The 23,788-nt window shown below is 44.5% G+C and overlaps 1 protein-coding gene across 3 annotated transcripts in view; it reads right to left on the bottom strand.

Annotated features, from left to right (window-relative positions):
* Window positions 1-371: 371 nt before the first annotated feature.
* LOC6578741 (protein prickle) overlaps window positions 372-23,788 on the bottom strand; it is an 80,151-nt gene continuing 56,734 nt past the window's right edge. For 2 of the 3 annotated variants that reach the window (XM_002004613.4, XM_032730533.2), the window contains exons 2-6: window positions 6,780-7,371; window positions 4,667-4,780; window positions 2,926-3,054; window positions 2,649-2,852; window positions 372-2,549 (exon numbers count right to left, since the gene is read on the bottom strand). In XM_002004613.4, the coding sequence (XP_002004649.2) occupies window positions 717-2,549; window positions 2,649-2,852; window positions 2,926-3,054; window positions 4,667-4,780; window positions 6,780-7,371 (2,872 nt within the window). In that variant the 3' untranslated portion in view covers window positions 372-716. Of the gene's footprint in view, window positions 2,550-2,648; window positions 2,853-2,925; window positions 3,055-4,666; window positions 4,781-6,779; window positions 7,372-21,142; window positions 22,555-23,788 lie in introns of those variants that run through there. The other variant, XM_015163303.3, reaches the window with a different exon arrangement.

The following is a 23,788-nucleotide window of genomic DNA, read 5'->3' on the forward strand; positions in this document are numbered from 1 at the left end:
ATAAATCCATGTTTTCTTTTGCTTTGAACTCTTTATTCATATGCTTTATTAAAAATTAGTTCTTAACCATAAATTATTGTAGTTTTTTCTTTAGCCAAATCAGAATGCATCCGACAGATTTATCTGGTGTGTGTAAATAGTTACTTAAACTTGCAATAAATATATAAATTTGTTAAATATATAGTAGGGTATAGTGTAGTCTATAAATATAAGTTGTTATTGTATATATGTATATTGTATTATGTGTCTAGTTGATTTTCATATTACTCTTACGTCTTGTCTTACGGCTAGATCTAGTCATACAATTTGTGTGAATTTCTTATAAGTATAGACTTAGGCTAGTTTGATTCGCTTAATTAGGATGTACTATATTTGGAACAGTATTGAGGAGCCCTCGCTGCAAGGGCTTCCTTAACGTATTTTCATATTTCATTTGTAGTTTCGAATGCTTTAATAACTAGGCGCCTTAAATCTCAAGTTGAACTTTATTGCTTTGTAAAAGTGCGGGATATGAGTTCTCTTTCTCTCTCTTTCTATCTGCTAGCCAAATATCTGTTTGCCTGTGTGTGTGTGTGTGTATGCTGTAAATTGATGGCCACCTGGTGGCTGTTGCAGCTGTTGTTGCTTCGTTAGCAATTCGTGCTTGGGGCAGAGCTCATTTATTAGGAGGAAGCGCGCGCGCAATCAGCGCTAATTAAAATGCCCTTCGGCTTGGATCACGAGATGATGCAGTTTTTGTCCTTGTCGCCAGCCAGCTCGGCGGGCTTGCGCTTCCGATCGTAGGCCAGCGCATCGTTGGGCACATAGCTGACGCGCACGCCGCCATAGTGTCGCCTCTGTGGCAGCTGGTACATCATCATGTAGTCCTCGGAGCTGGACGAACTGGATGAGCAGGTGGAGCACACATCCGATTCCTCGGACTCTTCCCTGTCACGTTCTCGCTCCCGCTCTCGCTCCCGTTCGCGTTGCTGGCGCGGCGATCTGTGCGCCGCCTCCTGCTCGGCCACCTGCAGCACCGAGGGCGGACCCTGGTAGGAGGAGGACAGCGGCTGGGCCGGCGCATAGGTATCGGCGCGCGTGGTCGAATGCGAACGATGGCCGCTGCCGCTGCGATGATGACTCGAGGACTTGCGACGACGACGGCGCCTCGAACCGTGCCCATGTCCATGTCCCTGTCGATTGCCATCCCGATCTCTGTCTCTGTCTCTGTCTCTCTCTCTATCCCTGTCTCTGTCCCGTTCCCCAGTTCCGCTAGTGCCAGCCCCGTTGCCCGAGTAGCTGCGCGAGCGGGGCAGCGTGTCGGGTATGCCCTCGAAGCGCACGCCCTTCTTCTTGCCCGGCTCCCCGCTCATGGGTGAGGAGGAGCTGGCGCCGCTCAAGATCGAAACGGGATGCGTCGGCGGCTGCGTGGCCGACTGCGTGGACTGGGGCGTCTGCAGCGATCGGTCGCCCGCAGAGTGCGTGGGCGAGCCCATCAGCTCCGGCGGCAGCGCCGTGGACGCCACACTCAGGTTCGGAGTTGGCAGCTCGGGCAGCTCCCCGACTGGCGGCGGATGCATGATGTCTGCATACTCGTGCTGCGACGCATGGAATTGCTGAGCGGAGGCGTGCAGCGGCGGTGCCGGCAGCTGCTGTGCGAAATGCTGTGCCATGTGCTGGGCTCCGGCCACGCCCAGTTCGGGCATGCTGGACGTGATGGAGTTGTCCATTTTGGTAACCTGTTGCAGCTGCCGCTGTAGCTGGTAGCTGTGCGTGGCGCCCAGAGGCGGCTTAGCCGGCCAAGCGGCATCCAGATTGGTGGCCATCTCATTGAAGTTGTAGACGCCATCGCGCTGCAGTTCCATGGGCTTGGGCATCAGATTCGGCTGGAAGTCGCCGGGCGACATGTTCTGCGAGCTGGCGTAGTCCGGAAAGTCGCGATGAGCCTGCTCCAGATCCTTGACCACGCCCGCATCCGAATCGGAGGTGGCGTAGCTCTGCTTGGGCATCTCGCTAATACTCACGCCGGCTGCCAGCTGCTGGCTCTGCAGCTGGTACATGGCCTGGTTGAAGCTCGCCTGGTGCTGTTGCTGCTGCTGCGGCGACATGGGCGGTGAGCTGGAGGCGTGGCTGCTGGGTATGCGCGTCTGTTGCGGCCGGATGCGCTGCGCCGGCGGCGTGGGCGTGGTGTACATGCCAGTGCCGGAGCTATCCGAGGGCGTGGGCGGCTCACCCTTGCTGCACGCAATCGAACAATAGATGGCGCCACGTCGCGGCAGAAATGCGCGACCCAGCAGCGAGCAACGGCAGGTGTTGCACGAGAAGCACTCGTCGGTGGCATGCCAGTGCTGGCCATCGTGGCTCATCTGGCCCTGATCGACGCCAATCGCCTCGCCGCAGTAGTCACAATACTCGGCGAACATCGCATCGAAGCAGAGCAGACAGTAGGGCTTGCCCTCGCGCATAATGTATCGCTGGCCGCCCAGCTGCTTGTCGCACTCGTGGCAGGCGAAGTGATTCATGTGCCAGGCACGTCCCTCGGCCTCAGTGCACTCATCCGCCAGGATAATCTGCGAAAAGTTTTGCAGCCGTTGAGCGAAAAGTTTGGCTTCGCCTCTCCCCTAGGGGGAGTCGGAATCTATGAAGGGGGAGGTGGGGAAAAAACTTACCTCATCGCAGGCTGAGCAGCGCGGCTTGAGCGTCTCGGCATGATGGCGGCCACAGTACATGCGGCCATCGCGATGAAAGTAGATGAGATCCACGAGCAGCTCGCGGCAAATGCAGCACGTAAAGCAGCCCGGATGCCAGCTGGCGTTGGGGCCAAGGCGCGTGGCAAAGACCGCAATGTCACCGGTGGAAATCAGCTCGTCGCACTGTCAAATGCAATTGCAATTGTAATGAAAGTTCAGGGCGGGGCAAGTGTTGCAACAGTTACTGGATACTTACGCCATCGCATGGACGTGCGCTCATCAGCTGTCGCACGTTGCCGCGTCCAAGTGCATCACGCTTGCGCTGTGTGGAGAACAGGCGCAGCTCCTTGCGCTCCTCATCCGTCAGTGAGTGACAGTAACGAACCTGCAATGACAGAAGAACCGTTTCTTGAGACACACAGACAGACAGACAGACAGAGAGACAGTCAGAGAATGAGAGACAGCCAAATCATATGTTCAAGTTGTTCTCGTTGTTCTTCTCGCCGTTGTTGTTGTTGTTGTTGTTGTTGGCGGTGGGCAGGCTGAAGCGATCTTTCCAAGAAGTCAACAACGGAGCGTAGATTGTTTGTCTGCTTTTAGCTGCAACTCAAAGTCGAGTGGCCTGTGGGCAGGGCAGACAACCGCAGACAGCGAACGGTAGCCAAGGCTGCCCATCAACTGGGCTAGCATCTAGTGGACTAGAGCGGCCCTCCTGCGGCTCCTGCTCTTACTGCTTGTGGCCTGTGGTCAGCGTCTCGTTTGTGTGTTGTATGCAAATTTTTTTCCGGGCTGCCTCTTTTTTGTTGAAGCAGCGCACAATTTGATTTGACTTTCGGCTTGGAATTTGGGCATTTGCCACACAGACACACACGCACACAGGTACATAGCTACGCACACCCAGCGCCAAAGTCTGGTCAGCAACTCGTTAACATGGCAACCCCTCAGTTAGTGGCAGTGGTTAAAAGTGGTAAATGCTAAAATGCTAAAATGGTAACTGATATGCCCCGACTCACGCAGCTGTGGGAATCCGCTCAACCTAAGTTCTATACCCTAAGCAAAAAGGAGCTTGACTAACATATTGTTTAGCAAAGGGATTAAAGGAAACCCTTGGGATTTCTGATAAATAAGTTATGTGGAAGGCAATAAAATTATTAGTTGAATTTTAAAGTATTATTTTTACATTTTTTACATATATCTGGGAATGGAATTGATGTTTGATCAAATTGAGCATTTTTGTATAGTAGATTGTCCTTAGATATGTATAGGTTATTCTTTTTTTGTGGTAGAAGAATTTGTGTGGATAGTGTTATTATTTATGTATAGATCATGCCTTAGAATATTTACAAAAAAAAAAATAAAATAAAATAATAATAATTAAAAAAAAAAAAAATAAAAAAAAACAATATAGATAATATTTTGCTGGTAAATCTATCCTCAAAATCACAAAATATTATACTAAGTACAGCTTTCAGCTTTTCATTTATATTTATATTTGTATATATTTTTTATTTATTTTTTCACTTTTATCTCATTATTATTTAATTGTTCTATTTTTCTACAGTCTTATATATATCTCTTTACAGTAACCCCAGCTCATCATAGGGTATGCATGCTTCGATTTACTCCTCTTTTAGCATTCAGTTTTTGTTTATTTTGTTTATTTTGGTTGTAGTTTTGTGGTTTTTCGCCAGGGCTGTCCGGTTCAGTTAGTTGCACTTGTTTCCTTGATTAATTAAAAGGCACAGGAACAACAACAATAACAACAACGACGACAACAACAATTTGGGAACTGGGCCCGTGTGGGAAAATAGTTGTTGGCAGTGACTTGGATGCCTTTTTGGTCGTAATTCGAGCTGTCGCTGCGAGGACACGAGGCCATTCAATCACGATAAAATGCGCACACATTTGAATAAATACCACGAAATTGACAGTTTCACTAGCCAGAGCCACCCCAGGGACCCACAGTGGGTTGTAGTGGCGATAGAGCGGAGACTCACCTCGTTATCATGCGGCGGCAGTTGATGCAGCAATTGTCGCACACGATATTGCTCGCCGGGACTGTTGACGTATGGCACTTTGTCGTCGGGTATTTGCGAAAAATACAAGCGAACCTGGAAAGAGAAAGACAGAGAGAGTGGTAGAGAGAGAGAGAGAGGGAGAGTTAGTTAGAGATCACACACTAAACTCTAAGCTAAGTTCATGCAAAAAGGGTTTTAAGCTAAGCTTCAACGATTCAGCATTATCATGCTCATCGTCATCATCATCATCATCATCATCATCATTATCATCATGAAGTCTGGAGGCCTGTCAAATGGCGCACAGCAGGTTGCTTGGCTGGCTAGAAGATTTTCTCCTTTTGATTTTATTACGTTGATTTGGCCATTTTGGCCAGGTTGAAAGGTGCGCAACGTGCTGCCACGGTCAACTTCTAAGCCGCTGCAATCGGCTGCTCAGTTTATTGGCCACGTTTTTGTTTTTCTGTTTTTTCTTTTTCTTTATTTTTCTCTCAGTCTCTTCAAGTGCCGCGAAATTTAAGCATGCGATCTGCCGGCAAATGACCACAGACTGAGCCAACGGCCCGCCAGGCAGCCAACTGGCCTGCGTGATAGACAGACGGACGGAGAGAGAGACGGACGAGCGGACGAGTGGACGAACGGAGTGTCCGACTGTCCGACAGTCCGACTGTCCGACTGACTGACTGACAGACACATGGCTTATGCTGCGTCAACGTAAATGGTTGTAAATAAATTTTCAATTCTGTTTGTAGCGTTTGCCAAAAATACAATATAGCAATGGCAATGTCAGCTGGCTAAACAATTATGTGTGACTAAGGGCTACCCTGTAATTGAGCCTTAAATTGATTCTGTCATGTAATTATTTGATACTCTGTTGTCAGTTCTACGTTCCCATCTACAAATCAGTTTGACAATCTTAAACTGCTGCCAAATCTTTAGGTAATAAAATCTTTGGCTAATTTGGCTTTCCATTTCGGTATCTGATCTGTAATATGAGCATTATTACTAGGCTCGAAACGGAATGGTATGGAAAAGCTGACTGCAAAATCTTAGCTTTAACAGTAAACCACTTCAAGTTCTCTGAAAATTGAATTATAGCCTCAGATCGAGGAAATCTCTACTTAAGAATGCTCATCTCCTTTTCATAGAATCAGTCTGAGCTAGAGCCAAACTCAACTGATATTTATGCTTCTGCAAATGACTGTCCCAGCCACCCTCTTCTCTACACTCCCCGCTTACACGGTATTCAAACGTCTGCCAGCTCGACATGTGATAGGCGGCGTCAGTTTGAGCGGGATTAACGCGACTCTATGCATTCCGACTGGCAACTCAGCCGCCATCAGCATGTCAAACTGTTGTTGCCAAAGTCTCTTGGGCAGGGTCTAGACCGAGGTCCAGCCTGCAGCCAGCGCTATCTGTCACTGCTCTAGGTTCAAAAAGAAAAAACAGAATGGGCCCTAAAAAATGGTTAGTAGTGCGCTTCTGGGCGCCGCGGTCGCTGGCAAAGATTGCGCAAGATTTATTTGGCATTGGCGCATATTTTACGCAAATAATTTATGTGGCGTTAAAGGCAGCCAAAAAACAAGAAAAAAAACGAAACAAAATGGAAAAATAATTGAAAAAAAAACCTCATTCAAATACAATTTTTTGTTCGACTTTTTGGCCATTGAATTGGCCATAAAAGTCGCTTTGAGAAATGGCTAACAAGTTGCAGCAGAGCGAGTGGGCCGCAGCAGTTGGAGTTTCATTAGCGCAATCTAATTTTCAATATGCAGACAGCTCCAGCTGGCCCACACGCCGAGGGTCGCTGCCAGGCGATGTCAGAGCAGCTCGCAGATGAGAGATGCGCGATGTGCGATGCGCGCTGCATTTGCTATCGGCTCGTCGCCTGACTGATTTATGGCCCGCCGATGAACAGCTCGGGCTCCACTATTTTAGTGACAAAATCACGCACAATAAGTCAGGGCCAGTCAGGTCCAGGTCCGTTCAGGTCCGTTCAGGTCCAGTGAGAAGTCAAGTGAAGCCAGGACGGGCCCGTCGAGTCACGCAGCTTATCGGCGCACACAAATCACTGATCTAGGCGCTGAGCACTCACCTGATCCGGTCGCAGGCCGGGCGGCACCCAGGTGTATTCCTCCAGCGCACAGCCACTGTCATCGTCCGAGTGCGATTGCCGTTGCATGTCCTGCATGTGCGGACCGGCTAGGAAGGGCGCATGCGCAGCCGCCGCCGCTGCTGCTGCCGCCGATGAGGCAGAGGAGCCACAGTTGACTGCCGGGTGGTGCAGCAGTGAAGGCGGCGACGGTGTCGACAGCGCCGGCGACAGTTGATGATGTTGCTGCTGCGGATGCGGCTGATGTTGCTGCTGGAGCTGTTGCTGTTGCTGTTGCTGATGCGGCTGTTGTTGGTGGGCATTCGTATACTTGGCCTGGCCAACACTAGGCGGCAGCATCGGCAGCTGTTGGTGGTGCGGCGGCAGGTATTGCTGGTGCCGCTGCAACGGCACCGGCGATGTGGTTAACATGCCCGCATTCTGCGCCCCATACAAAGCCCCCGCCGATGAGCTGCTGGGCAGGCCAACAAGTGAGCTCAGAGGGCCTGCGGCCTGGCTGGGCGAGAAGTGGCGCGGCAACGTAGGTATCTTCTGCAGATAGGAGATCTGCGTCAGTGGAGTGCGACTTATGGGCCTGCAAAGAGAGCGAGAGAGATGGAGAGAGAAGGCGTCTTTAGTTATTGGCATTTTTGTGGCGTGGCGAAATTCAAACTCAATTAAAATATTTTCACATCACATTACATGGCGGGTTAAAGGTTTTACTATCCGCTGGGAAATTGTGGTAAATAAATTTAAAATTTAACAGCCAAAGCCAAATCATATTTTAAATGAATTATGAAACCGCAAAACAATACGATTTCCTTTGTAATTCGCTGGCTGCATACATATGTGTGTATATATTTAATTTATATATTTTTTCAATTCATACAAGCTGTCAATTTTAGTTTGTTTTTTATGCGACGCCGTAAAAAAGGCTTCGTTTTTTTTACTGTAACTGCGCATCAAAATGAAAGTACAAATACGCTTCACAGCGCTTACACAAACAAATCGACGGCTCTGCTTGTTTTTTTCCCAATTGTAAATGCGCACATATATAGAGTGAGAGATATATTTATGTATGTTTGTGTATGTATTTGTATGTTTTTCTGCTGTCTGCTTTCCGGGCCCTTGGGCTGTCGCTGTCGCTGTTTGTCATTTTGTTGTACTGCTGACATTGTTATCCTAGCCGCGCCCCCAAAAAAACTGCGCTGCAAGCAATTGTCGGGGGACTGCTGACTGCCTGTATGTATATATGTTTGTGTGTATGAATATATGTATATGTGTATGTGTATTCATGTTGGTGAGCTTTGATCGTTTCAGTTAAGCATTTCGATCATTTCGACGTTCGTTGAATTTGTTTGAGTTTTGAGTTATTGAACATGAGTGTAAAATAAGACTATAGACTAGATATATATCAAATACCCAATTTGAATGGCATAGGTACAACACTTAATAATGATTTATAGCACAAAGCTTTAAGCTGATGAATGACGAATGAGGGATTGAAATATAAGATCAGGTATATAAATCAGACTGATCCAGCCTAAAATATTCATTGAAAGTTTTATTAAATTTGCGCTTTTAAGATCATAAATCATTGAATATATTGTTTTTATAATATACAAAAAAAAAAAATAAAAATAAAAAAATAAAAATAAATAAATAAATAAAAATAAAAATAAATAAATAAAAAATAAATAAATAAAATAAAAATAGAAATAAATAAATAAAAAATAATAATTAAATGTAAAAAAAAAAAATTATATTGGCTACTAGAATTTCTAATATTTTAAATAACACTGGAGCTGATTGGATCTCCTGTAAAGACATATTTTTTGACAATTTTCCAAATTTTCTTAAATGCAGATAAGCTCTTAATACCAGTAATAAAATATCACAAAAATATCTTTCTGAGTATCCCGAGTAGCCAAATAGATCTGCGCTTTGTATTGTAGGGGAATCAAATGCGCGCCTTATATCAACCACAGCACGCACCATTTTATGCCAATTGTTGTAGTTGTTGTTGTTGTTGTTGTATCTATCAAAGGATAACTGTGCATTGTCTGTGCATATGTAACGCTAGCATTGACTTCCTCCTGGCCAAACGTTTGCCTGATGGGCGTGTATATATACATATACACGAATATTTGTATTTGTGTGCGTGTGTGTGAGTGTGTGTCCATGCGGGCGTTTTATCAAAACAATGTGGCCGCCCTTTTGTTGTTTTTGTTTTTTTTTTTTTTTTTTTTTCGTTTTATTTGAGGACCCGGATGATTTAACCAGGCGAATTCATTCTTTTTGTTTCAGCATCCGCATCCGCATCCGCATCCGCTTTAGCGATTGCAATTTCATTTCTAGTTCGCTGACTACGCGCTCAGTTGCTGATGTGTCAATATATTGTGGAAGGTGGTGCCAGTGGAACGGCTGCAGCGAGTGGCTGTTGCGGTTAGCCCCGCAAATTAATTGCGCAGATTTTTCGACTTTGGCAGCCAGTAAACCATGCTAAAATGTAGTTTTGCCCCATTGTTTTATGGAGCGTCGACATTTGCATTTTAAAGCGCAAAACGCTGTACCCCGAGAGAAGAAGAGAGGTGAGGACTGTAAGGAATGCGTGGCGTTGCAGTGCACTGGATTGGCGTGGGATAGCCAAAAAGGGGAACCACTGCACGTGCAGTCGCCGTCACAGTCGCGGTCGCAGTCCGCGTCGCAGTCACAGCTGGAGACAGATGCCAGCGGCGGGCAGACAAAAGTGTTGGCTGCTGTCAAATCAGCCGCATTCAAACTCAAATTACAAGCCAAACAAACGGGCTGGCGAGCCGAGAGCTGAGACTCGAAATTCAGCAGACACGGCAACTGGGAACCTGGCCGGAGCTGGCCTGGCTTGGCTTGGGTTGGCTTGGGCTGGAAATACTACAAATGAAAAGCGAAGCGAATGCCAAAACTGTGCCTAAACAACAAATTTGTTGCTGCAGCCAGGAAAATGAGAGGAGGCTGCAGCTGGCAGGAGTCGGGGCTGGAGTTGGAGTTGGAGTTGGAGCTGGAAGTCTGTTGAATTTATTGTGCGGTCAGTTGGCAGTTGGGCTGTTGTGCTGTTGTGCTGTTGGCGACCTGCATTTCTTTTCATTTGCGCGCCACATTTTTGCAATTTGCAAATTTATTGTTGACTGTGCGGCGAATTGCGTAAAATTGGCCAAAAGCAATTGTGGCCAAGTTTCAATTTGTAGTCGTCGCTAGCTGTATTAAGCCATTAAAGCAGCCGCAACTAGCCGGGCTCGCCAGTAGATGAAAATGGAAAGTGTCATAGCGAATACGCAGCGAAATTTGCGTGCTATGCAACAATGTTGCTGGCAACATGTTGCCCAACTGCCGGCTGTTGCTATAAAACGCAACGATTTTATTATGTTGCAAGCCCTCGAGCTGGTGCGCGTGTATAATAAATGCGGGCAGACTGTGGCCTGCGGGCAGCTGTTGCCAATATTTGTATTTGCATTGCCAAAGCATAAACTTGAAGAAGAAGAGGAAGTGAAAGAAGAAGAAGCAGCAGCAGCAGCAACAGTTGAAAGGGTTCACTTTGGCAGTCGTTGAACCAAAAAATAAAGAAAGACCTAAAACTGGTTTTTCCCACTTGGCTGTGCTGCCTCCACTTCTGTCTTGACGCTAGGCTCATGCTTTCGCGCCCTAAAACTAGTTCAAAGCGTTGCCATTGATAAACCGCACCACCTCCTCGCCACGCCTCCTGCTCGTCTCTGCCGTTGCCCATTGCAGCTGCACGACCATGTCAAGTGGTGGCAACATCGGCTTAAGCACTCGCCATCACCATTATATACACATACATATATATATGCATATGTATATAGGTATATATATCCATACTATATTTAGCTGGGCCGCTTATCTGGCGGCTGGCATCTAAATGAATGATCATTATATACGCCACGGCGAACGCGTTGACAAATTGCAAAGACGGACGTCTCAATGGCTGCCCCTAGATCTGAGCCATAGCCAACAGCCGCAGCAGCCGTAGCAGCAGCCACAGAGCAGCAGCAGCAACAATTGGTTGTGCGGTTAGCTGTGCCCACAAATTTGGGTTAATGCTGTTGTAGGCGAAAGTTTCCACACTCTAGTTTTCCATAGCTCAATTTTTCCCTCCTCCATCTCTCTCCACCTTCCCCCCGGACAGGTGGTCCCTTAAATGTCGTCTCTGGAATTTGACCAGTGAGACTTGTTTAGTAAGTTTTACGATGTCGACAGCAACAACAACAACAACAACAACAGCAGCAACAGCAGCAACAATTATTGTCCAGGTTCCTTTGCGACTCCTGCGAACAGCAGCGTCTGTTGCGTTTTATTGTTTTACAGCTGCAGGCAAAGTTAAGTTCAGTTAGCAGTAGTCGACTATGAAATACCCTAATCAGAATTTGCAATAAGTATAGGATATACATTATAGTCATTTATATAAGAACTCATACTCATTTATATATATAAACTCATTTTATATATGAAATGAGAATCCGTTTTCTTTGATATACCAAAAAGAAATTTCTTATAGAAAATTAATTTTGTTGAATAAAATTCAAGTATTTTATCTAAAGATCTAAACTATAATTTTTTGTTCCTGTCTATTTTAGAATTTTTAGATTTTTGACACTTTATTAATCAAAAAAATAATGCAAACTTTTATAATTAACAAAGCTAATTAAAAATATGATGAAATCAGACATATAACTCTACGCTCAAAGTAAGTAACAAAGCAAAATGTTTGAGTGTGAAAAGAAATGGCATTCTATCAAAATATAATAAAGACTTAAAAATGTAATTAAATATATATGAAATTATATTAAAGATTTAGCAAAATAATAAAATTCATATGAAAAACGCACGCCCAACTAACTAGTAGCTAGGATATACCTATCCCTATCCTATCATATCCCTATGCACGTCCAGCTACAACAGCCACTAGAACTAACTACGGCCAGAGAGCTTTATTAAAACCCATGCAGCGCGCACACAACTAGTGCGATTGTCATAAACGATTTTTGAATTGTCAATAAAAATTGTCGTAAAGTTTATGGCAAACATGGAAGGAACACACGTAGCACAGCTTCATCTAAGCCCCCATTCCTTCGGCTCCTTTTGTCTCTGCATTGTGTCTGGCCTGGCTTCAACTACACCCAGCCTCCAGCCTCCAGCCTTCAGCCTCCAGCCTCCAGCCATAGTCGCTGTCAACATGACATTTGGCGTGTTGACATTTTTATTGACTTTGGCAGCGAGTCGTACCCAGACCTCGTGCTCGTACCGCTCCATGGCTGGTAAAAATTCCAGCTCGTTGCTGCTAGCCTTTTTTTGCTGTTGTCGTTTTTTGCTGCAGCTAAAAGTTGATTAAGAATGTCTGCCGCAGTCAGAGTGAGCCCATGCTGTGGCCCATTCTTCGACTGCGTGTGGCCATTGCATTTATTGCGCATACGCCAAGTGGCACTAATTGCACAAAGACACAAAAAGAGAGAGAGAGATAGAGGAAGAGAGTGCGGAAAGGAGAAACAGAGAAATCAATTAAACGACTAACTGTAAATGAAAGGCAGCTGTTAATTTGTATGTTCAATTTAGAAAGTCGCGCATAAGCAAAATAATTGCATAATTCTTGCAGATCACAACGCGAATTTTCACACCAACCGCCATCGATGCGGAGCACCAGAGCGGGCCGAGAGGCTAGGGGCGTGGTTGGCTCCCAGGCAAGCCGAGAACAAATTGTTTGCTTATCTTTCGGTAACAAAGCTGATGACCAATTAATGTTGCTGTTGGCTGTGGCAGTTGCAGTTGGCTGTTGCAGTTGCTGTTGCTGTTCTTGTTGTCGCCAACATTTGCAGCAGGCGGCAAATATGTTGCTGCAACATTTCGCCTTGGCTTTTAGCTTTTCACTTTGGCTTTGCTCTGCTGCTCTGCTAACGGCAACGAAAATTGTTTTGTGAGCGTGCAAATTTTCACAGCTGCTGCAACAGCAACAACTATGCCAGCAATTTGTGTGCGCCAGTGTGTGTGTGTGTCTGTGCGTGTGTGTATGTGATGTTGCGCGGCAAACATCGAAGCAAAGATGCCACAACACTTCAACCACAACAACAATAACAACTAAAACGATCTTCGTCTGCCGCCCAGTGAAGTGTTAGCTGGAAACAAAAGCAGGTTTCAGAACTCTCTGTCGGAAAATGCCGGGAAACGTTGCACTCGGATCTGCACTTAGCTCAACTTGCAATCGCTGCTGCCTCGGCTGCTGCTGCTATTGCTGCTGTTGTTGCTGCTGAAAAATTGCATCATCAATGCAAATTTGGCGCGCTAAATGCTTGTCGAAAGAGAGAGAGAGAGAGAGAGAGGGAGAGTAAAGAGAGAGAGAGAGGCTGTGGGATCTGAGCCATTGCTGCTGACATAACGGCCAATAATGTTGACTATGGTAATTGATTGGACGCGTTAGTTTGTTGTAGCTGCTCCTCCTGCTCCTCCTGCTGCTCTCGGCTAGCGTCTAATTAATTTTTAACTCGCTGTAAATTCATCACAAAATTGAAATGCATTTGTCTCGGGTCGCCCACTGATTGAATATAGCCAGAGTTCTACCAAAGACTCGCTCTCTCTCACTCTCACTCCCTCTCCCTCTCTCGCTCATTCAGCGGCCTACGGCTAGCCAGCAGCAGCAGAAGCAGCCTCAGAACATCCCAGCATCTTAGCATTCAACGGTCGTTGTCTTTGGTCTATGAACTTGTTTTTGTTTTCTTCTCTTCTCTTCTCTCTCTCTTTCTCTCCCGCTCGTTGTTTTTAATTGAAGCCGTGTCTTTGCTTTTTATGCTTTTTGTTCAACTCGTGTTCCTCTTCATATCGTCTTTATATTTTTTCCGTTTTTTTGTGTTTGGGGCTATTATAAATTATGCGGCTGCTTCGATTTTCATTTTGATACATCCAAGTTTCCTTAGTGCGTGGTGATTATGCTCAATTTTGTTTTTGACCATAATTACTGGCTGGCCAGCCATTCGGGCCATTTGTGTATCCGTTAGCTTAACACATTTCGCTGCGGCTCATCTTAAATTTTTTTCCATAATTATTTCTGTTTTTTTTTTTTTTTTTTGGCTTTTTGACTTTTTGGCTTTGTGAGTTTGTGCTGTTTGCTAAACAAATTGGCATTGATTGATATTTGTTTCACCTTTGCCACTTGAAGCAGTCGAGTTCAATTGACCATACATCAGCGTCGAGACATGAGCACATAATGTATAGGATAAATGTTTAACTTATCATCTGAAGACCTTGACTGGAGGGCATCCCCTATGAATGTTTTGATTGAATGTTGATTGTGATGAGAAAATAGGCGCTTGAAGGTCATGTGGAATGGGAAATTGAGTGGGGCTAACAATCAAATATTGGTCAAATCAATATTCATTTCAGACAGGCCAAGAAGATATTTCTTTATGGCGATCGATCACATTCTATCAAAATCTCATTTCAGCTAATATGTTTTCTTTCAGTCATTTCGGGGCTATCTCAATGGCATTCACATTGCAGCAGCTCCATTTAGATATGCGTTCCAAGTACTGAAAGCTATTTCGCAATTTCACACCTAAGACCCACATTTGAGTCGCATAAATCATTTGATTAAAGCCTTGGCACCTGCCCGATGCGAGAGCCATAAAGCCCCACCGCAATTATAAATGACATTTGCAGACGCTAAACATGTTGGAGTGGGGGGACGAAGCGAGATGCAGTCGATGAGGATGATTTATGTGCGAGGCTCCTTAACAAAACTGTTCACAAATTAACCGTAATATGATTTACAGAAAGCCGCTTTTGCTGCCGCGGTTTATTTCCCAGAGTGCAAGTTGCCTGGCTTTGATTTATGGTCAACTGCAATCGGAATCTAATTTCTTGGCCATTAACAAAACCAAAGCAGTGCAGTGCAGTGCAGTAGGAGAGCACTAAACACAGATGGGAGCAGCGGGAGCAGTAGAAGATGCTGCGGCTGTGGCTGCTGCTGCTGCTGCTGCTGCTGCTGCCTACGCAGTCGGCGCAGCATGTTGGATGCTGCGTCTTTTGAAATCGAACTCCAGCCGAGAGCTGCATCGTGTCTGCATTTGGGATTCCGACAAGTTCTGCTTCTGCTACGACTGCGGCTTGTTTCCCCAGCTGAGTTGTAGTTGTTGTTATTGTTGTTGACTACTACATGACGACAACTGGCTCAAAATTAAGCGACGAAACTTTTGGCAAATGTTGACAAAGTCAAACGGTAACTGCTGAACTTGGCCTGGCTAACTGTTCTCTGGTATGTTGACAACCTCCAGCCAGCCGAGCTTAACATGCCACATAATTAGCTGCTAATTGCTTCGTTTTTTTATTTTTTATTATGACTGCATGACAGTCAATAATCTATGCAATTGATATCCACTGATAAACGCAAAGCGTGCAGGACTAGCCATGATAAGCAGTTAGAGAGATAGATAGAGAGGAGAGAGAGAGAGAGAGAGATCTTAATGGCCTGGCCATAACAGTTATACTGTGTAAAAAGTGGGTAAGGTCTGTCAGTCATAATTGCTTTGCATATACCTGTCAACAGGAATTTTTCTTGCTCAGGAATTCATTCACGTCATGCGGACAGAGGTTATCAATCAGCTTAACCGGACATAGAATGGATTGAATAAGAAATGAATTTGCCTCTTGTATATATAAACATCTAAAAACTTAGATTATGTGAATATATAAACAGTTTAGTATTTATTTATCTATTTATCGATTTTTGTCTAATCTTATTTCCTTATTATATTCACATATCTACAGATTTTGATTTGGATATCTTTTCTCAACCGATTCTTCCACACATTTCTTCGCATTTGACATTCCCATTCGACCCAATCTTTGTCGACTTTTTCCACACATAACAGTTTCGTTTCGTAGTGGCCTCTGCCCATATTCAGACGGAAACATTAATGCCAGATAGTAATGGCCGTGCTTTGCTCTCGTCTGCCTGCTGTGTGCGTATTGGACTGGTCGAGTAGCTCTGTTCTCGATAAGGTCTACATAATATCAAATGCACACAAACAATGATAATGCGCAACGTGTCGTCGTGTTGCCGGCCCCAAAAACGCTTATCATGATTAGAAATGGACGCAGGCAGCGTAGCCTTGCTGCCTTGCCGCTTGCCACTTGCCACTTGCCACTGGCCACGAGTGAAAAACCAGAAAAGCCTGGCCACCAACTTGGGCTGGCAAGTTCAACAGCTAACGAGGCAGGAATGCAAAGAGTGTTAATGCAACAACCAGCTCCCTAGCCCCTTCGCCCCATCCCCGTTGCTCATGCTCTCGCGCTATCCGTCTCCCTCGCACTGCGTAAGTGCCTCAGCGAGTGGCATGCAGGCAATTTAAATGCAAAGGCTCGCCAAAGTGAAGCTGTCAATGAAAATTACGCGCAGCTCTTTTTTTTTCTTTTTTACTCATTTTCATTGGCTCCGGTTATCGCGCAATAAATTTATAGCCAGCATGTTGTGCGTGTGTGTGCGCTAAATGTTTAATTAATTAGCGAGAGAAATGCATTAAGTGATTTGTAGCCGCATGCCTGCCTCTTAAACAACAAAAACATTAAGGGAGAGAGAGAGAGAGAGAGAGAGAGAGAGAGGGAGAGAGAAATATTTGTAACAATAAAATATTTTTGAGTGCGGCGCATGTCATTCAGCTGTCAACTTTTGGCAACAAAAGGCGGCCAAACAGATCTGCATAATGCCAAAATACGCACTTCATCGCATGCTGTGTGATAGTGTGCGAGTGTGTGTGTGTGTTTGTGTATGTATCACAAAATATATCCATGACCAATTGGCTAACGTGGGCGCAGACATGTTGAAGCTAAACAAAATGTATCATGAGTTGGCAGAATGGCAGGAATTCTTTGAGTTGGGCTAGAGATGAAAGCGTGACACGACAAAGCACGAAATGAAATTGAAACCAAATATTTCAAAGATGTCGAATACTATTTTATGTCAGAAAATGTATATACAGAATTTTTTTAGATTAAATGGAGATAGATGTGGAGAAAAAGATGGAGGTATAGAGAACATATTCATATCGAGACAGCAGAATATATTATTGTAAATAAAATAAAAGTATTTTATATTTCATATATTTTATACATAACGAATATCTTTTGTATTTCATATATATTTTTTGGGTGTAGAAGAATTACAGAGATATATCAATACCCACTGATAACTTTTTTCTAATAGAAAATATTGACAATTAATTTTTCTGAAATATTTCTAAAATCTATAGTTCTATGTGCGTCGCTCACGCACTCAGCTCTCGATGCGAGAAACCGATTTCAATTTCTTTTGATACCCTCGGATATCTGGCAATCGGACATGCCCCAAGTGATTCGAGTTTGGACACTTTGACAGCTGCTTAAGCGCTTAAGAAATGCGCCGAAACGCGTGGAAGGGCAACTTCAGCTTATGGCCATTATCGCGGCTGAGAAATCACGCTTTAACCGAATACACAATTAATATGCGACGCAATTGTTGTGTAAGGTATAAATACATGTATATATACACACATATATATGTATATAAGTGCTGCCCTGTTGTGCTGGCCAAAGTAATTAGCATGGCAAACATGCGCGCAAGAAAGAGACCGAGTGCGTAAAGAGCTGAAGCGTTTATTTCTTCAAGGAACAACATGACTTTAATGGCCTGCCTTATTTTCACAGGGACAAAATCATATTTTATCGTTTTGCATAAATAAATCAAGAGGCGGCACACTTGTTGTTGTTCTCCTCTCTGGCGCCGTCTGCCACGGTCTGCCTCTCAGTCGGAGTCGGAGTCAGAGTTGGAGTGGAAGTCTCCACCTTTGCAAATGGCACTTGGCAGGCAACTGTTTGGCAAGCTGGCCAATTGTCTGGCTGGCTATGCCAGTTGCATGCACTCACAAGATTTGTTGCATTTTGTTTTTGTAATTAAGTTGCATCTGCAACACAGCAACAGCTACAGCCAAGTCGCACAGAAATGCCTCAGTAACGCCCAAAACTCATTTGTCAGGCGCTTTTGGCTCAAATGGCAAATGTGCCAGTGGATCTTGGCTTAAACAACAGTTGCTGCTGCCGCTGCTCGCTGTTGTTGCCCAAGTGCCCCTAATGGCTTTCTTAATTAAAAACAAAATCAATACAAGTGTGTCTCTCCCTGGCAGGCGTTGAAGTGTTTGCCCTGACAAATGCCCGCCTCGCTCTTAACTATTGTTTATGCATGGCGCTCTACATGGAAATTTCGTGTACTACAACCCAACGCATTGACACTGGCAATGCCACAGATTTATGTTTGAATCGTCTATCACAAAATGCCTGCGACTATATTTAGAAATTGTTCTGTGTCTCTTTTCCTATTGTACTACTCCAAGCGTTAGTTCAGGCGGCCATAAATTGTATTGTCTAAGTGAACTGAATAAACAATTAGCCTGGGTTTGAGCCAGACCTGTTGACATACCTGAGATATATGTCTGGGCTCTTAGTGACATATAGATATACAGCTTTGATTCTTAGTCAAGACAATGTGATGTGTAGGGAATTTTATTTACTTTTGTATACTAGACTTGAACTAAGGCCCGAGTTATTATTGTCTTCTTCTCAAAAGAAATTTGTCTTGTGTCATTCTTTGAAAATATTTTTGAATAGCTTTTCAAAGCCATTGAAATGTTCGAAAGGGGAATATTATTTAGTTATGCATTTGTGTGTAAGAAACAGATCAAATCGTGAATAATTTAGCTGATTTAGCTTCTTTACAAAAACAATATTATACGCGCTGTTCGTCTGGTCAAATCAATATGTATTTATGTCATTCCTGAACATGCTGAGATTTTGCTATTGAGTATTTACTATTTGTGATTTGTTATATACATCAAGAACAAGAAAGATCTAGCCTCATGTGTAGCGGAGTTCTTTATACACTCACTCCCTCTTGAAACTTTTTATTAAAAAAAAAAAAAAAAATAGAAATAAAATAATTTTCGGCGCAGTATTTAACAGTTGCTTTTAGAATAAGTTCCCCAAAGCTTATGTTCTCTTTAGATATATTGTGCTCACTTACTCTTAGTGCACTCATACACCCATACATATAACTTATATGTTCTATTATTCGACTGTCTGTCTGTTCGGTAATGCTACGGACACGACATGAAGTCAATAAATAATAAGCTCTTTAAACTACATAGAGAAGCCCATATTGGCATCAGAGCTGTCGAAAGACAAATACGGTCGTTTTTTAAATATATATGTATAAAAGATATAATAATATATAATATACATATATTATTGAAAACTTATCAGAAAATCTACTAATTGAGCCATTCCAGCTAGACCCATCTAGTTGCTCATCAAGCAAAATGCTTAAGCACTTTACACATTGCCGTTTAGCTAATTATGTTTCGAGCAAAAGAGAGAGGGCGAGAGAGAGAGAATTGTCATTAGAACAAAATAGAAAGAAGGAAACGACATGCGCTGCTGTCGTAAAAAGCCAAGTCGGAGAAGTCATTTAAGCCCTGCTTAGCCAACTATATAGCAAATAGTTTATGTGGCGCGAGCAGCTCAACTCAAGTAAAGCTCGAGATTTATGCAACTGTCGATGGTAGTTAAGATTGAATTGAATGCTTAGACACGAGCTGAGCACAGCAGCAAATGGCTCAACTGGAGTGGACTGGACTGCGGTAAGATTCAGGTAAAACCTGCAGCCATTAATGCGATGGCCAACTGGAGATGGCCATTCGGAGTTGGAGTTAGCGAGTTCAGCTTAAATGATTGCCGGGCAATTTTTTAATAACTTCATTAAGAGTCGTGAAAAGTTGCAATTAAAATGTGCAGTATATATCAGTGGGTGCATTAAGAACTGTTGAAATGTTGCCCGAAAGAAAGAGACAGAGAGGAAGAGTGAGAGAGAGAGAGAGACTCCAAGTGGCTGCGGGGCTAATTCGCTTGACTCGCGTGTGGCAAATGGCAGCTACTGAATCCTCAATCAGAAATTCCTTTGCCTCTCGCCTTTTTTGCTTTTTGCTTTTCGTTTTGGCCTTTACAGTAATTTCTTTTTAGCTGCTGGCTCTTGACTGTCAGGCGGCATCAAAACGGCGTCTGTTATTATTATTAATTATGTTTTGCGAGTGCGTTCTAAGTTCAGCTCGTTTCCATGGGCCCTGGCGGGCCTTTCCTGTTGTCAGCCCATTTGAAATGCATTGATTAGACCCATTGGCTTTGCTTGAATGCAAAAGCAGCAGCTAATTGAGTTGTGTTTTTTGTTTTGTTTTGTTTTGTTTTGTGCTTCTGTTTGGCTTTTTCCTCGTTCACATGCCGTTTGGCTTCGCCTATGGGCAAGTTCGTTGCCTAAGTCTTTTGTTTTGCGCATGCATTGTAAATCATAAAGAGCTGCTGCGCTTCAATAGCACAACAATATATGCAATATATTCGACTGCTCGACGGCCAAAACAGGCAATGTCATGACACTGCAGAACAATTGCATTTGCGCAAATTTTTTTTTGCTCCTTTCGGCCCACTCTAATGCGCTCTTCCTTGGCAGCGAGGGCAAGGCTTGCAGAGCAGCCAAACAGTCAGCCAGCCAGCGCCCATATTTCATAAGCTGCGTGCTGCACAAACACAATAACTTAGGGCCACAATATTTGCATGGCATTATGCACAATCATGACATGAGCCGTACCAGCAGCAGCAGCAACAACAACAACAACAACATCAACTTTTGCTCATGTTTATGTAAAGCGAGCCGCGCCAGACAAAAGGCATTGGTAAATCACACTTTGGCAGTCGCTGTCGCTGTCGCTGCCGGCAAATGCGGCGTATGCGTAACCCGAGCATGAGATGCCAATGCTGTTGTCGTTGTCGCTGTCGCTGTCGCTCAGTTGTTGCTGCTGCTGCTGCTGTTGCTGAGTGAAGGATGCGCATGCACAGAGCAACAAGCGAAACCGGCCGGCCGGTCAGTCAGCCGAGCAAAGAGCGCCCCAGCTAACCGTCAAGCGTCTCGCATTGGTTTCAATTTCAGCAGCAGCGACAGCAACAACAACAACAACAGCACTGAGAACAAGTTGTTGTTGTTGCTGTGCGTTGCTGTTGCGTGCAGTTTTGCGGTTTTGTGTGCTGTGCTGTGTGGAGAACACGCAATGTGTGTTCATTGACTTCTGTTACTGCCAACTTGCGCAACAAGTTGTTGGCTGTCGCTGGTGCTGCCGGGTAATCAATCATTATTTGCACAGGGCACCACCAGCAGCAACCAACGGCAATCACTTTGCCAAGTTATGCATTTAAATTGTCAGCGATATTGCATCTGACAAATGATCGAAGATCGGGGGGGCTAAAAAGTTACTCACTCATTTGACTCCTGCTGTGTGCTCGATGCGTTTGCTCCTGTTGTTCGTGCTCCTGCTGCTGCTGCTGCTGTTGCTGCTGTTGCTGCTTCTGGATCCGTTTCGGTTATGCCGACCACTTCCGGTGGCTGCGTGGCGCTGCAGTTGGAGCTGTTGAGCTCATTGAAAGTGAAACTAATATCATGCGGATCCTTAAACGGCTTCATGCTGCGCGGCAAACTGCGTTGGCGCAGGCTCAAATTCAGAAACTTTAGATCGTTGGCGGTAAGCGGTAGCAATTCAGCTCCTTCTGCCGGCAGGGCTGGTGCAGTGGTGCGTGCGGGTGGCGGCGGTGCGGCGCGCTGTTGCTTCTGCTTGGGTGGCAACGCCGGCTTGGGCTCCTCCTCCTTGAGCACCTCCTCTTCGGACTGTTCGATTATTTCCAGCACCTGAGCGGTGCAGCTCGACTCCAGCTGCTGCTCCAGCTGCCTGCTATAATACTTGGCGATGTGCTCCGTGGCGTCCGTGGTATTGTAGTGCTTGCCACGGATCAGATCGCCCAAATGATCCGCATCGATGCCGAACAAAAAGGGATCGTCCAGCACGGTTACCTTGGCATTGCGTTTGGTGGGCTCCTCTGGCGGCAACTGTTGCTGCTGCTGCTGCTGCTGTTGCTGCTCCTTGTGCTTGGGCTCGCCCTTGACATGGGCACGCAGCGAGCGCAGCAGCTTTTTGCTGCGACGCGGCGCCGTTGTCGATGTCTCACATTTGGCGGGAAACAGCGGACGATTGCTTGTGGCCGTTGCTGTTGCTGTTGTGCTTCTGTTACGCTGTTGTTGTTGTTGTTGTTGTTGTTGGTGGTTGCTGCTATCGCCCAGATCGATGCCATCGTCCGCATCTTCGCCGGCATCTAATTGCGCTGCGATAAAATCGCAATCGCCAGTGCCAAAGCCAACCGTATCGTACTCATCGCTCCGCGTTCCCCTCAATTGGCAGTTATTGTTGTTGCTGCTGGCATTGTCATTTTCATGATTAGCCTCGTTGGCGCTGCTGCCACTGGCCGCCAGTCTCTGGGCAGCCGCTTTGCTATAGAGCTGTCGATAATATTTCTGCTGGTCGCCATACAAGAAGCAGACGCGCCACCATTGTTTGCATGCCAGCAAATTGGCGGTACGTGGCACCACTGCCGGCTCCAAGTTGCCCGTTGCTGTGGCAGCGTTCGATGTTGCTGCTGCTGCAGTTGTTGCTGTTGTTGCTGCTGTTGCTGACAGGCTGCTCATGTTGCTGTTGCTGCTTATTATTATTGTTCTGGGTTTGTAATTATTTTCCTTAGTTCATTGGCTCTTTTTTCTCTCCTGCCCACTGCTTGTTAGCAATGACATTCTTGTTTTACTTTATTTTTATTTTTTTTCGTTTTTTAAATAAATTTTCTTGTCGTGTTGCACTGGAATTTGTGTATATATAAATTTAAATATAAACATATATTTATTTTTATTTTTATTTTTATTGCTTTCTTTTTCGTTTGTCTACATTGTCAGGCTGCACACTAATTGGTGGGAGCTGCACGATTTATGGATTGGCCACTTTCACAGCTAAAAAGTAAAAATGAATCGATCGACCCGACGGCGGCGGCTGCTGCATATAATTTTCTAGACTTTCCAAATGCCTCATTTCTTATGCAGCACAGAATAGAGAAGAGAACAGAAAAGAGCAGCAGGAAAATCTAACACTTTCGAGTCTGCATCGAGATAGCATCTTGTGGCTGCAATAACAACAACAGAAGGAGGCATCGGATCGATCGAGGCAGCAGTTGGGTCTGCAGATGAAGCTAATCAAATTTGCGGACATCGCCGCCGTTTACACATCGAATAATGATGGCTGCTGCTCAGCAAATAGCAAAGCGTACACATTTGCCAGTACGGCAGGCCAGCCAGCAGGCCTGCGGGCTGGGAGGGCGGCTGTTAGTCACGCCTCTAATAAAGATAGCTAAGAGAAGACGAACTCAGCGCTAAGTGCTTGCAGCCAGGCAGTCAGTTGGCCGTGCGGCGCTGATGCCCTTGTCAGATAATAATAACTTCATCTTCATCTTCATCATCATCAGCCACTGCAACTGCAACTGCAACTGCAACTGCTGCCCCATAAGTTGCACCGTGGCGGCCACTTTGAGTGTTGGCCAACCGCAAACAGCCACACATACCCATATGTGGTTTGTGTTTTTTTTGTTGTGTTTTTGGTTTTTGCCCTTTTACCCCCCCCCCCCACCCTCTCCCCCCCCCCCCCCCCCCCTCTCTCCCCCTCCTTTTCCCCCCCCCCCTCCCCAACGGGTCCATAAATTATTTTAATAAAATTTAAGGAAAAAAAACCCCCAAAATATAAAAAGTAATTTAATAAATAATAAAAAAAATTAAAAATAAAAAAATCAAAAAAAAAAAAAAAAAAAAAAAAAAAAAAAAAAAAAAAAAAAAAAAAAAAAAAAAAAAAAAAAAAAAAAAAAAAAAAAAAAAAAAAAAAAAAAAAAAATAAAAAAAAAAAAAAAAAAAAAAAAAAAAAAAAAAAAAAAAAAAAATAAAAAAAAAAAAATTTTAAAAATAAAAAAATAAAAAAAATATTAAAAAAAAAAAAAAAAAAATTTTAAAAAAAATTAAAAAATTTAAAAAAAAAAAAAAAAAA

Source organism: Drosophila mojavensis, unplaced genomic scaffold (assembly GCF_018153725.1).
Source record: "Drosophila mojavensis isolate 15081-1352.22 unplaced genomic scaffold, ASM1815372v1 contig_80, whole genome shotgun sequence".
NCBI lineage: Eukaryota > Metazoa > Arthropoda > Insecta > Diptera > Drosophilidae > Drosophila > Drosophila mojavensis.